The 11,875-nt window shown below is 59.3% G+C and overlaps 3 protein-coding genes across 3 annotated transcripts; 1 reads left to right on the forward strand and 2 right to left on the reverse strand.

The window, feature by feature from the left end:
- Window positions 1-221: 221 nt before the first annotated feature.
- Window positions 222-3,924, reverse strand: THITE_2108140 (TAF5-like protein). Its single transcript, XM_003649504.1, has 4 exons — window positions 3,401-3,924; window positions 2,636-2,818; window positions 1,777-2,582; window positions 222-1,707 (listed from the first exon to the last, which is right to left on the reverse strand). The coding sequence occupies exons 1-4, from the start codon at window positions 3,557-3,559 to the stop codon at window positions 537-539; spliced, it is 2,319 nt and encodes a 772-aa protein (XP_003649552.1). The 5' UTR covers window positions 3,560-3,924; the 3' UTR covers window positions 222-536.
- Window positions 3,925-4,513: 589 nt separating this feature from the next.
- Window positions 4,514-5,803, forward strand: THITE_2108142 (uncharacterized protein). The gene is made up of 2 exons (XM_003649505.1): window positions 4,514-5,542; window positions 5,607-5,803. The coding sequence occupies exon 1, from the start codon at window positions 4,812-4,814 to the stop codon at window positions 5,385-5,387; it is 576 nt and encodes a 191-aa protein (XP_003649553.1). The 5' UTR covers window positions 4,514-4,811; the 3' UTR covers window positions 5,388-5,542; window positions 5,607-5,803.
- A 2,135-nt stretch (window positions 5,804-7,938) lies between these two features.
- THITE_2108145 (uncharacterized protein) lies at window positions 7,939-11,669 on the reverse strand. The gene is made up of 4 exons (XM_003649506.1): window positions 11,204-11,669; window positions 10,888-11,142; window positions 9,903-10,820; window positions 7,939-9,843 (listed from the first exon to the last, which is right to left on the reverse strand). The coding sequence occupies exons 1-4, from the start codon at window positions 11,491-11,493 to the stop codon at window positions 8,097-8,099; spliced, it is 3,210 nt and encodes a 1,069-aa protein (XP_003649554.1). The 5' UTR covers window positions 11,494-11,669; the 3' UTR covers window positions 7,939-8,096.
- Window positions 11,670-11,875: the final 206 nt, after the last annotated feature.

Raw genomic sequence — 11,875 nt, forward strand, 5'->3', positions numbered from 1 at the left:
TTCGCTACTCAATTCGACCGGCTGGCGTCAACAATTGCAGGTCTGAAGTGGGCGCGTGGAAGCGTCGTTGCCATGCGAGGGAGCTGCTGGTGACCGGCGTTGGAGGGAAGCTTGCTGTCCGCCGGGGGTGTTACGCACCCATCGTAGTGGATGGATTATGCAGTATTCCGTACAGTGGCAGCTGTGGAGCTAAGCCGTTCTTGGCAGCCGATCAATGTGGGGTACCAAGTACCCTGGCACGAACACAGGGTACAGTCCAGTTCTCTCAAGAGCAGGAGCTTTTGCTTTTCTCACACTTACAACGCATAAGGACAACGGAAAACAAATCACAAAAGCGCCATGACAAAGGTATCTGGTTCCCTGGAGCCGTACATTGTATACATACATCCCAAACGCCGCCGGGCTCTAAACAGAGCCTCCCAGTTCCAAAGCCAGCGCCGTAACCCCCGAACTAAGAAGGGGACGCCGGCCCCTCTGCAACCTGGTTTTCCACGCACTGATACCCATCAGCCAAGCACACGGGCTCCCAGGCCGTCCTAACGCTCCGGGTCGTAGCATCCGCCCGCTACGATCAGATTCATCCTGGTGAACTGCACCTTCATGACCGGCGTCTTCTTGGTCGCGAAGGCGCTGATCTGGTCCGGCGTGACCTGGACCTCCTTCGCCTTCTTCTTACCCGTGCCGGCCGCACCGGTGCCGACGACGCCTCCGGACGTGCTGGTGCCGGGCGCCTGCGCCGCCGGTCCGCCGCCCACCGTGATGCTGCGGCCGTCCGACGAGCCTCCCACGGCGATGGTGTCGCCCGCCACCGTCCCGTCCGCCTGGGGCCCCGCCTGAGTGGCCCCGGCTGTGAGCGGGTTGGTTTTGTTGGGATCCGCCGGCAATTCGACGTCCCAGATGCGGACGGTGCCGTCGAGACCGCCGGACACGAGGACGTTGGACTCGGCGCTGAAGCTGAGAGACGGGATGCCGCCTTTCCCGTGGCCGCGGCACCGCTTGATGCGCGTGCCCTTCTCAATATCCCAGAGGAAGATGTTGCCTCCGGCGTCGGCGCTGGCCAGGATCTTGCCGTTGTGGGCGCATTGCAGGGCGCTGATGTAGTGCGCGTGGCCCGTGAAGATGCGGACGCAGTTGCCCGTGACGATGGACCACATGCGAATTGTCTTGTCCATCTCGTCCGACGCCGAGAACACATACGTGCCGTTGGGGTGCCAGGCCAGCGCCGAGATGCTCGTGTCGTGGCCGACCATGAGCCGCTGCGCCGAGGCGTGGTCCTGCGAGAAGACTCGGACCGTGTTGTCCCATCCGGCCGTAGCAAAGTAGTGCCCGTGAGGGCCCCAGAGCACGCGGAATACCGGGCCATCATGTGCCTTGTAGATGCAGAGGCACGCCCACACGTCCAGAGACCAGAGCCTGACCTGGCCGTCGGCTGAACATGAGAGCAGCAGCTTGGTACTGGTGTCGGGCTTCTTGTCGTCTGTGTCGCCGTAGATGTTGCGATCGAGGTTGGTGATCGAATCCGAGAACGATAGGCCGTACACGGGCCCCGAGTGTCCGATGAGCTTCCGGTTGTTCACCTTGAGGTCTTTCTCGTTCTCGAGGCTCGTCTTAAGCGGCTTGCCGTCGAGGGACCACACGCGGATGTAGGAATCCATCGTCCCAACAGCCACGAGTTGGTGGTCCTGTGAAAAGTCCATGCAGGACACACTAGCAACGTTGGTTAGTATTAGTAGGGCAACTAGGCTGACCAAGGCAATCATCACGGTCGCGACGAACCTCCCCAGTGTGTTGTGGAACGTGAACATGCAGGCCGACACTGGAATGCCGATGCCGCCGGTGCGGCCCTCGATCCGGAACCGGTCCCGGTTCTCGCGCACCTTCTGCATCTCCATCACGACATCCCGAGCGCGAGAGGCCGGAAGTGGCAGGTCCGCCCGCGAGGGCGCGTCGGCGCTCTCCTCGCGCTTGATCCGTTTGTCGAACTCTTCGACAAGCGTGGGCCGGCCGTCTGCAGGCGGGTGGCGTTGGTCTTCCTCCTCCAGTTCAGCCCGGACGTCGTCTTTCAGCTCAGGCTCCATGGGCAGCGGCCCGAGTTTGAGCTTGGCGCTGGTGTCGAGAACATCGCGGTTAGAGACGCCCGTGAACACGCCCGGGATTCCCTCCTGCGCATCGACCTCGTCCAAGTCGAGGTTTTGGGCGCGACGGTAGATGGCTTCGAAGCTGTAGGGCTCAATTGGACCGCGCGCACTGGTCTCGACGCTGCAGTGGGTTTGGAGGATATAAGTGATCGTCGCGCCGCCCTCGTCCGCTTCGCGCTCCAGAAAATGGAAGAGATTGCCGGAGAGCGACTGGTTCAAAGGGATGCGGTATTTGTTCTCGCGGTAGAGGCGCGTAGTCTGGTTCTCGTTGACGTGCTGTGGCAGCGTGACGGTGCCGAGGAGCGCGATGGACTCTTGGTAGGCGTCGTCGAATTGAGGCCTCAAGGTGTCCAGCAGGTGCTTTGCATCGTCGGTGTAGCCCTGGCTGACAAGCTCCAGGTACGAGTAGACAAACACGGGCCACAAGAGCTTCCTGAGCTCAAACTGTTGTCTCTCGGTCAGCATTCGCGCCCGCCATCTGGAGAGACGCGGCTCACTTTGTAGATGTCGAGGTTGTTTTCGATCCAGTTCCTCAGCAGCAGAAAGGCCTTCAGATATTTCTTCGGACCTGGATCGTCGTTCCGCTGCGCAGGCCGGCCATCCGGACCCAGGTAGGCTGTTTCTTGCCGGAAAACAGCTTCCGTCTTGGTGAAGCCTTTCTTCTTCAGATAGTCTGTAACCTGCGGGGAATAACATGGTAAGCTATCATTCTCTGGCAAGCCGCGTTGCTGTTGCTGCTGTTGCTGCTGTTGCTGCTGCTGCTGCTGAGCAGCAGCGAGGGGGGGGCGCAGCCGAGGGGGCATGACGGAGAGCTCCTCAGTGTCAACTGGGAAAGGGTGAAATATTTGGGGACGCAATGAGAAGGGAGGGACGTTGGTGTTAGAAATAGAGGAAACAGGAAAAAGAAACGAGAAAGCATCGTCGTTGCCATGCCAAAATGCTGAGAGGTCGTAGGTTGCCTTTGGCTCAATGGAACAATAGCCTAGGTGAATGCCCGACCAGCCCAGTGCGGGAAGCTGCGGGCAACCCATCTCACGACAGCCAGCCGGCACCTGACAAGTTCATCATTTCCCTCTAGCGGAGAGATACCAGCATCCTCCTCTTAGTGAATCATCCAAGGCCATGTTATTATGGGGCTGATGCCGTTCACTGGACGGTATGGCAAGTATGAAGAACGGCGGGGAGACGAGGGGCAAGTCTCGACACGGCTGATGGCTGATATGCCACGGAAGGAAAGAAGGAAGAAGACTGTGCTCACTCACAATCTGATTGAGATTCTGGGCGGATGCCGGATTCGAGCTGCTCGACGTCACTGCCGCGGTGCCGCTGCCGCTGCCGGGTCCTCCTGCCGACTGCGGTTGAGCGCTGTATGGCCCCCCGGCCGACCCCGGCGCAACACCCTGGGGCATCGGATTCGACATCACGACCGCCGTGTGTGCTATACGGGTTGCTTTACTTGAACTTAGGCCGCCCGACTACCTTGTTATCTGGAAGCGATTGGCGCGTTGCGATGCGCAGCGCGCGGTGACAGCGGCAAGATCGAGATCGAGGGCGCTCGAAGTTGACGGCGCGTGTCCCACTGCTCGCGTTTTCCATGCACGAAGCACCCGGTGATGAATGTCCTGTGGCAATATCGCGAGTATGGCCGAGTCTATCAGGGGGATAATAATGGAATATGATGGCCCTGGTTATTCGTTTGTGTTTCTTGGGCCTCTTGGGCCAGGTTCAGTTGTACTGCGTATAAGGTGAAGGACAGTGTTCTGATGCCCCACAGTGCCTTTCCCTGTTACCAGTTACGGTGTTGCGTGGAGTTTTCCGCTCACTGCCACGCGCCCGTGCAAGCCTTGATTACGGGGGTGAAATAAGGTACCGTAGGCAACCTGACAGTGTTACTGACAGTTGGGTATTTCAACCCTGTTCGGCTGCATCTTGCACCTGTGTCGTCCATCACTTTCTGAGTTTCATCCGTATCTCTTCTTTCTCAAAGCTATTTTTCATACTTTATTCTTCCTCGGAAACTCAATTCTGATACCATGCAGAAGACGTCATTTTTCGGGCTGGTAGCAAAGAAAAAAATAAAAAATTAAAATAAATAAGCAGCAGCCTAGGTAGCGTATAGAGTACGGAACGCTTACCACAGTACGGACCTTAACTTACGCTGTAACATTACCACGCCACTTGCCAAAACGTGGAATCTTGGCTCGTGCGAGCGGTCGTCCCCCAAGTGGGCATCAACCTCATTGCAACGACATTTGGGACCCGGAATGGAAGCCTCCCCAAAACCACGCGACGCAGCTCTGTCGACCACGCTGCAATTGGTAGCCTTTGAACGCATTCTGCCATGAACGACCCACCACATGCTCCCGCGCCGAGCGGCGGAGGAGCAATCGACATACATCAACCGTTCACCCCGGCGGAGCGCATTCAACAACTCGCCGACATCGACAACGTAACTTCTCCCCTCTTACCCCCGGGACTCCCCCAACCCAGCTTGGGTCCCAGCCGCAATGACGCTCATACACTAACCTCCTTGATCGGAACAACCCACAGGACGTCGCCTCGCTGCTAACGCACCTCTCCCTCGCCCTGCGTGCCCTGGCCACCCCACCGCCGGGCATCGCCCACCCCAACGGAACCGCGACCAGCACACCAAGCAACGGCGTGGTCGATCCCATGCCCGACCCCGAAGGCTCCTCCTCTCCTTCCTCCCCCTCCGCCGACCCCGTCTCCTCCTTCAAGGCCGCCCAGTCCGCCTTCTTCAACACCATCGACCGCGTCGACAAGCATCTCACGCGCCAGATCCTGGCGCTCGAAGAGGCCGGCATCGTCACGCTGCGCAGCAGCAGCAGCAGCAGCCGCGGCGGAGGCGGCGGTGGCACCGCCATCGGTGGCGCGGACGGTCCCCTGCAGCAGGGCGAGTCCCTCGGCATGGGCGCGGCGGCCGGGCCGGGCCAGCAGCAGCAGCAGCAGCTGGCGCAAGCACAAGTTGGCGGCGGCGGCGGTGGTGGGGGTGAGGGAGCGGCGGGTGATGGAAGTAAAGCCAAGGCGGCGGCTCCGGTGGCGCGGCTGGAGCCGGACGGGATGGGGAGGTATGGCAAGCTGGATGTGGGCAAGCTGAACATGGCGAGCAGCACGGTTGAGAGGGACATGGAGGAGGAGCTGTGGCGGCGGGCGAGGGAGCAGCTTGCGAGAGTAGTGAGCGGCAGTGGGGCGGGGCAGGGGCAGGAGGGGGAGAGGATGGAGGAGTAGTCGCTTAGGTTGGAAAGGAGGGTGGAAATGCGTGGGCGTTCTTTGGCGTTTGTGTCGGCCCCTTTGCTTGCTGGTTGGATCCATTGGAACTGGAAACCATGGGATGGGCGTTGGGGTGAAGATTCGGTATGGTTGGCGGCATGGATATACCCTCGGTGAGCATTCAGCAATTGAAACTCTATCTGTTTCTTCTGTTGTTCTTCTCCTGACTGGGCGGAGTTTATTAGAGTTGTGTGTAACTTGTTTATTCTGCTTACGTGAGTTGGAGTCGGATTCATCAGTATGATCCATCCAGACATGACTCCTCTCTCTGCTAATTCTGAACCGTGCAAAAGCTCATGTCAGATCGCCTGCACTCTGTCGTGAACTAGGAGCGCTCGCAGAGCCTGTCGTAGGCACCCGCGGCGATGGTGCCAGTGGTCGGCACGAGAGCCGAGGCGGGAATGCTGTGGGCTGTCAGCATGTGATCGCGATCTGACTGCCTGCCGGGTGGATGGGGTTTGTTTCTCACACGGCGTCAAACAGCACGCAGTTGAAGTGCTCCTCGGACGTCCCGACGTTGTCTGTGAGAACCCGTCAGTCCAAGCTGAGCGAGCCATCCGAAAGCTTGAGAGGGCTGCACGCTTACCATACCAGGCAAAGTACCCGTTGCAATTGTTCGCCGCATTGCAGGTGTACTGGCACTTGAACGGGCCGTAGGGGTCGCTGCTGCGGGTGGCGCTGATGGTCTGCCCCCCGTCTTTAGCTCGTCTCCCACCAACGAACGCACAGTAACATGCTGGCTGATTTCGGAAAGCTTACATGCGGGCCCGAGATGTAGTGACTACGGTACCAGTCCGTCTTGACCGAGTACGACGTCCAGTTGGCAGCGTCCGCCGGGGTCACCACCGTGAAGTTGTTGATCGGGTAGCCGGCGGGGCGCTGGAGCGATGCCGGCAGGCCTTCGGTGCAGACCGGAGGGATGGCATCGCGAGTGGCCGTCGCCTTGTTAGGGACGAGCACGCGACCGAGGATCGTGGCTGTAGCGGTGCCGTCGGGAACGACCGGCGCGGCCATCGCTACCAGCGCAAAGGCCGCAAGCAGGAGGACAGCCGTCAACTTCGAAACGTTGCTCATGTTTGACGGAGACACTGTCACGGTTATTTGGTTGCAGGAAGTTGAGGGATCGCGCTCAAGTGGCGTGAAGTAAAGGGGCGTTGTTTTCAGGATTGGGTTGCGAGGTTGTCCGTCGTCAGAGCGAAGAGAGCGATTGACGGGCCTTTCGAGGTAGAAACAGAATATAAGAGATTGGGCACATGAGACTGGGAGAAGGAGCGAGGGCAAACCGAATTCATTCCTTACATTTGCATTCGATGCGGTTCAAGTTGATGGCGCCACGGGCAAACCGTGAAGGTACTCAATGGTGCTTGCAAAGGGAAAGAGGTATTCCCCGGGCCCAACTTGCCTTTCAGACATCAGGTAGGTCAATGAACATTCCAGAAGCCAGAAGCCATGGGTTTGATGATCTTGCCCGCCTGCATGGAAGGGGCCACACAAGCTCAGACAGACGTGTCTCCCCTTCCTCGCCATCACCATCGCCATCTGGTCGCTGCCGCCGCCTGAGTCATGCTCGATCTTGCCTTGCACACAGGTGCTACCTGTCAAAGCGTTCGGGTGCCACAGTTGAGGCACACACTTCACTTCCACTCGCACTTGCCTACCAGCGAAATCAGTCGAGGAATCAGCACTTCTCGTGCGATCCCGTGGTAACACCTGATGACGGCGGAGCTGGGCTCTGCCCCAGCCCCTACGCAAAAGGACCGCTTCATATTTTCCAGCTTGTTAAATGCGGAGCGCAAACACGACATCAACGATGCTCCTTCCCGGGCATCGGAGCACGAGGGTCGTTATAGCCGTATACGGTAGTAGAGACAGAGAACAGTCACATATACTAAGTAGCAAACACCCCCTTAAACAGGTTGCCGCTGACGCAACTCCTCCTTAACCACCTCCTCCACGCAGATCCCACCTCCATATCGCATAGCCGTCTTCTGTTGAATGAAACCGCACCCACGTACCACGCAGATCCCACCTGTCCAACCTCACCGAGGCTCTCCCGGCGCAGCACGGATGGCTGCGCGATCGGCAGATCGAAGGGGAAAGAGAGCCGATGCAACATAGGCACCGTAGGACAACGACGATGCAGGCGAGGGAGATGAGATGCAATACCCTGCAATACAAAGAAGCTCCCCGCTGCCCGTCAGCCTGTCAAGTCAAGATGCAGCTGCCCGTTCGAAGGCAAGTCCCTTTTGGGAGCCCGAGATATCTGAAATTGAAACCGGAATGACGGCCTACGATGGGTGTGATCTGGGCACGATCCATGACAGCAACAAGAAGTTGAAGGCAGTGCTCCATAGTTATAAACACTGGGATGTTTTTCCAACCAACGTCACCAACTCATCCTCGGTTTCCAGAACATGCGTAATCTTTCTCATTGGTAATTAGTCGCTTCCCAGATTCCATCAGACAGCAGACCGTAGCACCGAAATGATCTCCCCATCACTGCCCAGAACATGCCCTACAAACCCAACCTACACCTCCAGCCCCAGTCTGCCTACAATACCGGCCCAACTACCAGGAAACAAAGATCAAACACAGCATACAAGAGAAAACCCCAAGCAGAATCAGACTAGCAGTAGCGCGGACACAACTCGTCCCTCCCCGGCGCCGTCACACCGAAAACCCCTTCCGCCCCTCGACCAGCCCCTCAGACAACTTCGTCACGGCCGCCCACGCCGGCACAAACGCCAGCGCCTCGTCCAGCGCCGGGATCGTCCCGGCAACATTTGCATCGCTCCACATGCACACCACCGCGCCGTGCAACGCGCCTCCCTTCCCATCATCATCATCATCATCCTCCGACGACCACCTCCTCCTTAACTCCCCATCACTACCCCCCAAATCGTAATGCCCCTCCACCCGATCCACAGGCGGCGGCGGCGTAGTTGTCATGTCCGCCTCGCTCAGCCCCCCCGATTCCCGACCCCCAGCCTCCTTCCACTCCACCTCGACCACCCACGGCCGGTCCCACTCGCGATGCCACAGCCGCAGACTCGAGACGCCAGCCTCGGGGAACTGTCCGAACCGCTCGTCCCAGCCGGAGCTGCCCTGCACGCGCAAGCCCGCGACGGGGCGGGCGAACTCCACGAAGCACGCCTTGGTGTTGTTGGCGGCGATCTCGATGCGCGCGCGCGCGACGCCGCCGTTGTTGCTGTTGCCGTCGGCCCCGCCTAAGCGGGTGGCGTTGACGGTGACGAGGTCGTGGAGATCGGAGTCGCCGCCGCCGACGAGCCGCGGGGGCGTGGCCGCGCCGTCGAAGCAGCAGGTGACGAGGCCCTGGCGCTTGGGCGAGTCGGCGCACGACACGTTCCTGCCTGCGGCGGAGGGCAGCGCGGCGATGACGTCGCGGAGGTAGGTCTCGATGCCGGTGTAGCAGACGTGGTTGGTGCCGGCGTCCAGGTCGAGCGTGTGGACGAAGTAGACCTTGTAGCGGTTGCTGGCGGAGAAGGGGAAGGCGGCGAGGTTGTAGATCAGCGTGCCGGCGAAGATGACGAGGAGGAGCACGGGGATATGGTGCGTGACGCGGTGGATGAAGGGAGCCAGGGGCAAAAAGAGGAGAACGGTGCAGAGGGCCGCGATTAGGTAAGGGAGGAGCAGGCTGCTTCCGTCTGCGCCGGTTTGATGGACGGCATCGATGAGCATGAGCAAAGTCTGCCCGACCAAGATGATGGTAAAGGGGCCGAGGAGGAGGAATTGCAGGAACCAGGCCCAGGAGGGGAGCCGGCCGGACCAAGCCTGCTCGTGCTCGAACGGCTCGTTGCCGAGCCCGCTGTCGCTGTATCGTCGGGCGCTGGTGACGAGCGCGGCTATGGAGCGGCGGTAATTTGTAGCGAATGTGGTGCGAGCCGGTTCACTTGCGGCGTTGCCGCCCACGAGCGGTGTGCGCTCTGTCGGGGCTTCGATGTCCGCGTCATCGTCCTCTGCATTCGGGTTGGCCGGCCCCGAAGCAGAGGCGTTCGACTGCCTCGTACCCGGCGGTGTCGGCTCCTGATGGGGTACCGGAGGCGGTAGCTGCGAAGGCGAAAGGTCGCCGTGGGAGCGTCCCCGATGCAAGTCCCTTGCCTCCTGCTCATCGCGCACTCGTCGAGCCCAGGTCCCTTTCTTGGGCAGTGCGAACAGCTCACAAAGCGCGATGAAGAGAGCCAGGAACACAGACGACTGAAGGAACACGAACATGTAGCCAGCCCCGATCCTCAGCCGGTCTTCCGCGACCGTGACAACAACGAGTATGGCCCATCCGAGGATGAACAGCCAGATCTGGACATAGCTTCTATGCAGCGCGCTGGGTCGTGCGAAGTTGGCGCCCCGCATAATGGCCCAGAAGGTAAAGTAGAACAGCGAAGTCATCATGGCCAATCTAATTTTTCCAAAGTCAGCGGGTGCTCTCTCGGGCAGTATGGCATGAGGATTTCTTACACAGAATACCGGCTGCTGTAGATGATGAAAGGGTTCACCTTTCTCATCAAGAACGCCGCTCCAAAGGTCAAAGAACCCGCCACGACAAGGGCGAACGGAAAGCGGAAGAAGCCCTTCCATCCACCAACTGACACAGGCTGCTCGTCAGGCTCGTCGTGTACCTTGGCGGCTGAGCTGAAAAGGTAGTACCGATCCACCCTGTGTAGAATGTAGGAGACGAGGATGAGGATCAGCGGCGTGGCAACCAGCACAGTCAGCGACCAAGCGAACATCCCCCTAAGACCGAAGAGTACAAATCCCTTGCCGAAGAGATCAAACCATACCCCGTCGCTTGGACTGCCGTTCTGCACCTTGCCGCGCGCTCCGTCGGGCCGGGGGCCAATGAAGGTATTCCCGGTGTCGCTGGATAGCTGAGTTGCCGTGTGGACGGAGGCAGACAACATGTGCCAGAGACTCCCCTGGGACGCGTGCCTCGCGTCGTCCTGGTTTGTGTGGTACCGGGCTCGGGGCTTGAAGAAAGCGAGGTCGAGCCCGCGTTGGCCGTACACGTCGTAGAGAACCGAATAGTCGGTGCCGCTCCGGATGAAGCCGAGACCAAAGGCATCCGAGCCTATCACGGTGCCGAAGGGATCCGGGGACCCAGCATAGGCGGCAGTCACCTCGCGGTCTGTGGTGCGGAAAAGAATGGCCCGGCCGCCGGCACCGGCGCCCTCGAGATTCAGGAAGGTGTGGATGTATGGCTGCAGAGGATGCTGTCCGAGCGCTCGGGCGCCGTACAGATAGTCCTCCTCTCCGTTGTTGAGCATCACCACGATGCCCCTCTCAGGCTGGTTCTCGGGACGAGAGAAGTACTGGATCAGCTGCAGGCAAGTCACGACGCCCATTCCGTCGTCTGTTGCTCCATACCCGGTAGAGACGCTGAGAATTGGTCAGCAATCTCGTACGTGCAAATACAAGGGGCAAAGATAGGGTCACAGAGCCTTACGAGTCATAATGAGCATTCACCAGTGTCAGCCCCTTCTTGTTGCGCCTGGAATTACGGGCGGCTTCCGCATCCCACCATCTGCCTTGGTCGTCGGCTCTACCCCTGATATACACAAGGATGTTTGTGCCTTCGAAATACGCGGCAACTTTGGGAGTGTTGGGATTTGCCACCACACCGGATGCCATAAGGAAGGTGCAGTTCGAGTTCATGTCGTCGAAAACGGTGACTGCAGCATCCGCATTGTTTGATCCAGTCCTGAAGCTCCCATGACGATCAGTTAAAGTTCAACCAACATCCTCGGGACACCGGCACCCACCCGTCTGTTGTCCACTCGACGTCGTTCTCATCCAAGACCGAACGGATCCTCTGCAGCAGAAAGCTCCGGACATCGTCATTGTAGCGGCTGTTGTAGGGGTGGTAAGCCCGAGTAAGCGTGGTCAGGTCGAGCCAGGCTTGGGTGAGGTTGATGCCTGGCACCGGGGACTCATCGCTCGGTACTGGCGGCGTGTTCTCATTGATGACAATGATGGGTATGATCAGAGCCAGGTAGGTGACCGTTGTCCAGAATGTGACCGGCCCTGGCCGGAACGAGAACGGGTTCATCATCTTGTCTGAGAAGCTCCGTAGAACGGTAGACCTCCTTGAGCGACCTGGTGCGAGTCAAGGCAGCGGATTGAAGGATGCCCCTTTGCCGCCCTTGCTCATGAACAAGGTCGCAGGCGGTTGAAAGGACGTGGGACGGGCGTAGATGAGAGGTCACCGGAGACTCGCGTCCAACTTCATCGGAGACACTTATATACCAATGAAACCGACAACTGTTGTATCTAAGATGCGTCGGCTGGTATCCGTGACAATCTGCCTCTGCTGGTTGCCTGATGCTCGAGGGGCAGACAGTCGCTCGGGCTGGGCGACGAGCTTGCACGTTTACTGACTGACGTGAGCTTCTCTCAAACAGCAGCTACTGCAGGCAGCTGTTGCAGCGGGCGGA

This window comes from Thermothielavioides terrestris, chromosome 1 (assembly GCF_000226115.1).
Source record: "Thermothielavioides terrestris NRRL 8126 chromosome 1, complete sequence".
NCBI lineage: Eukaryota > Fungi > Ascomycota > Sordariomycetes > Sordariales > Chaetomiaceae > Thermothielavioides > Thermothielavioides terrestris.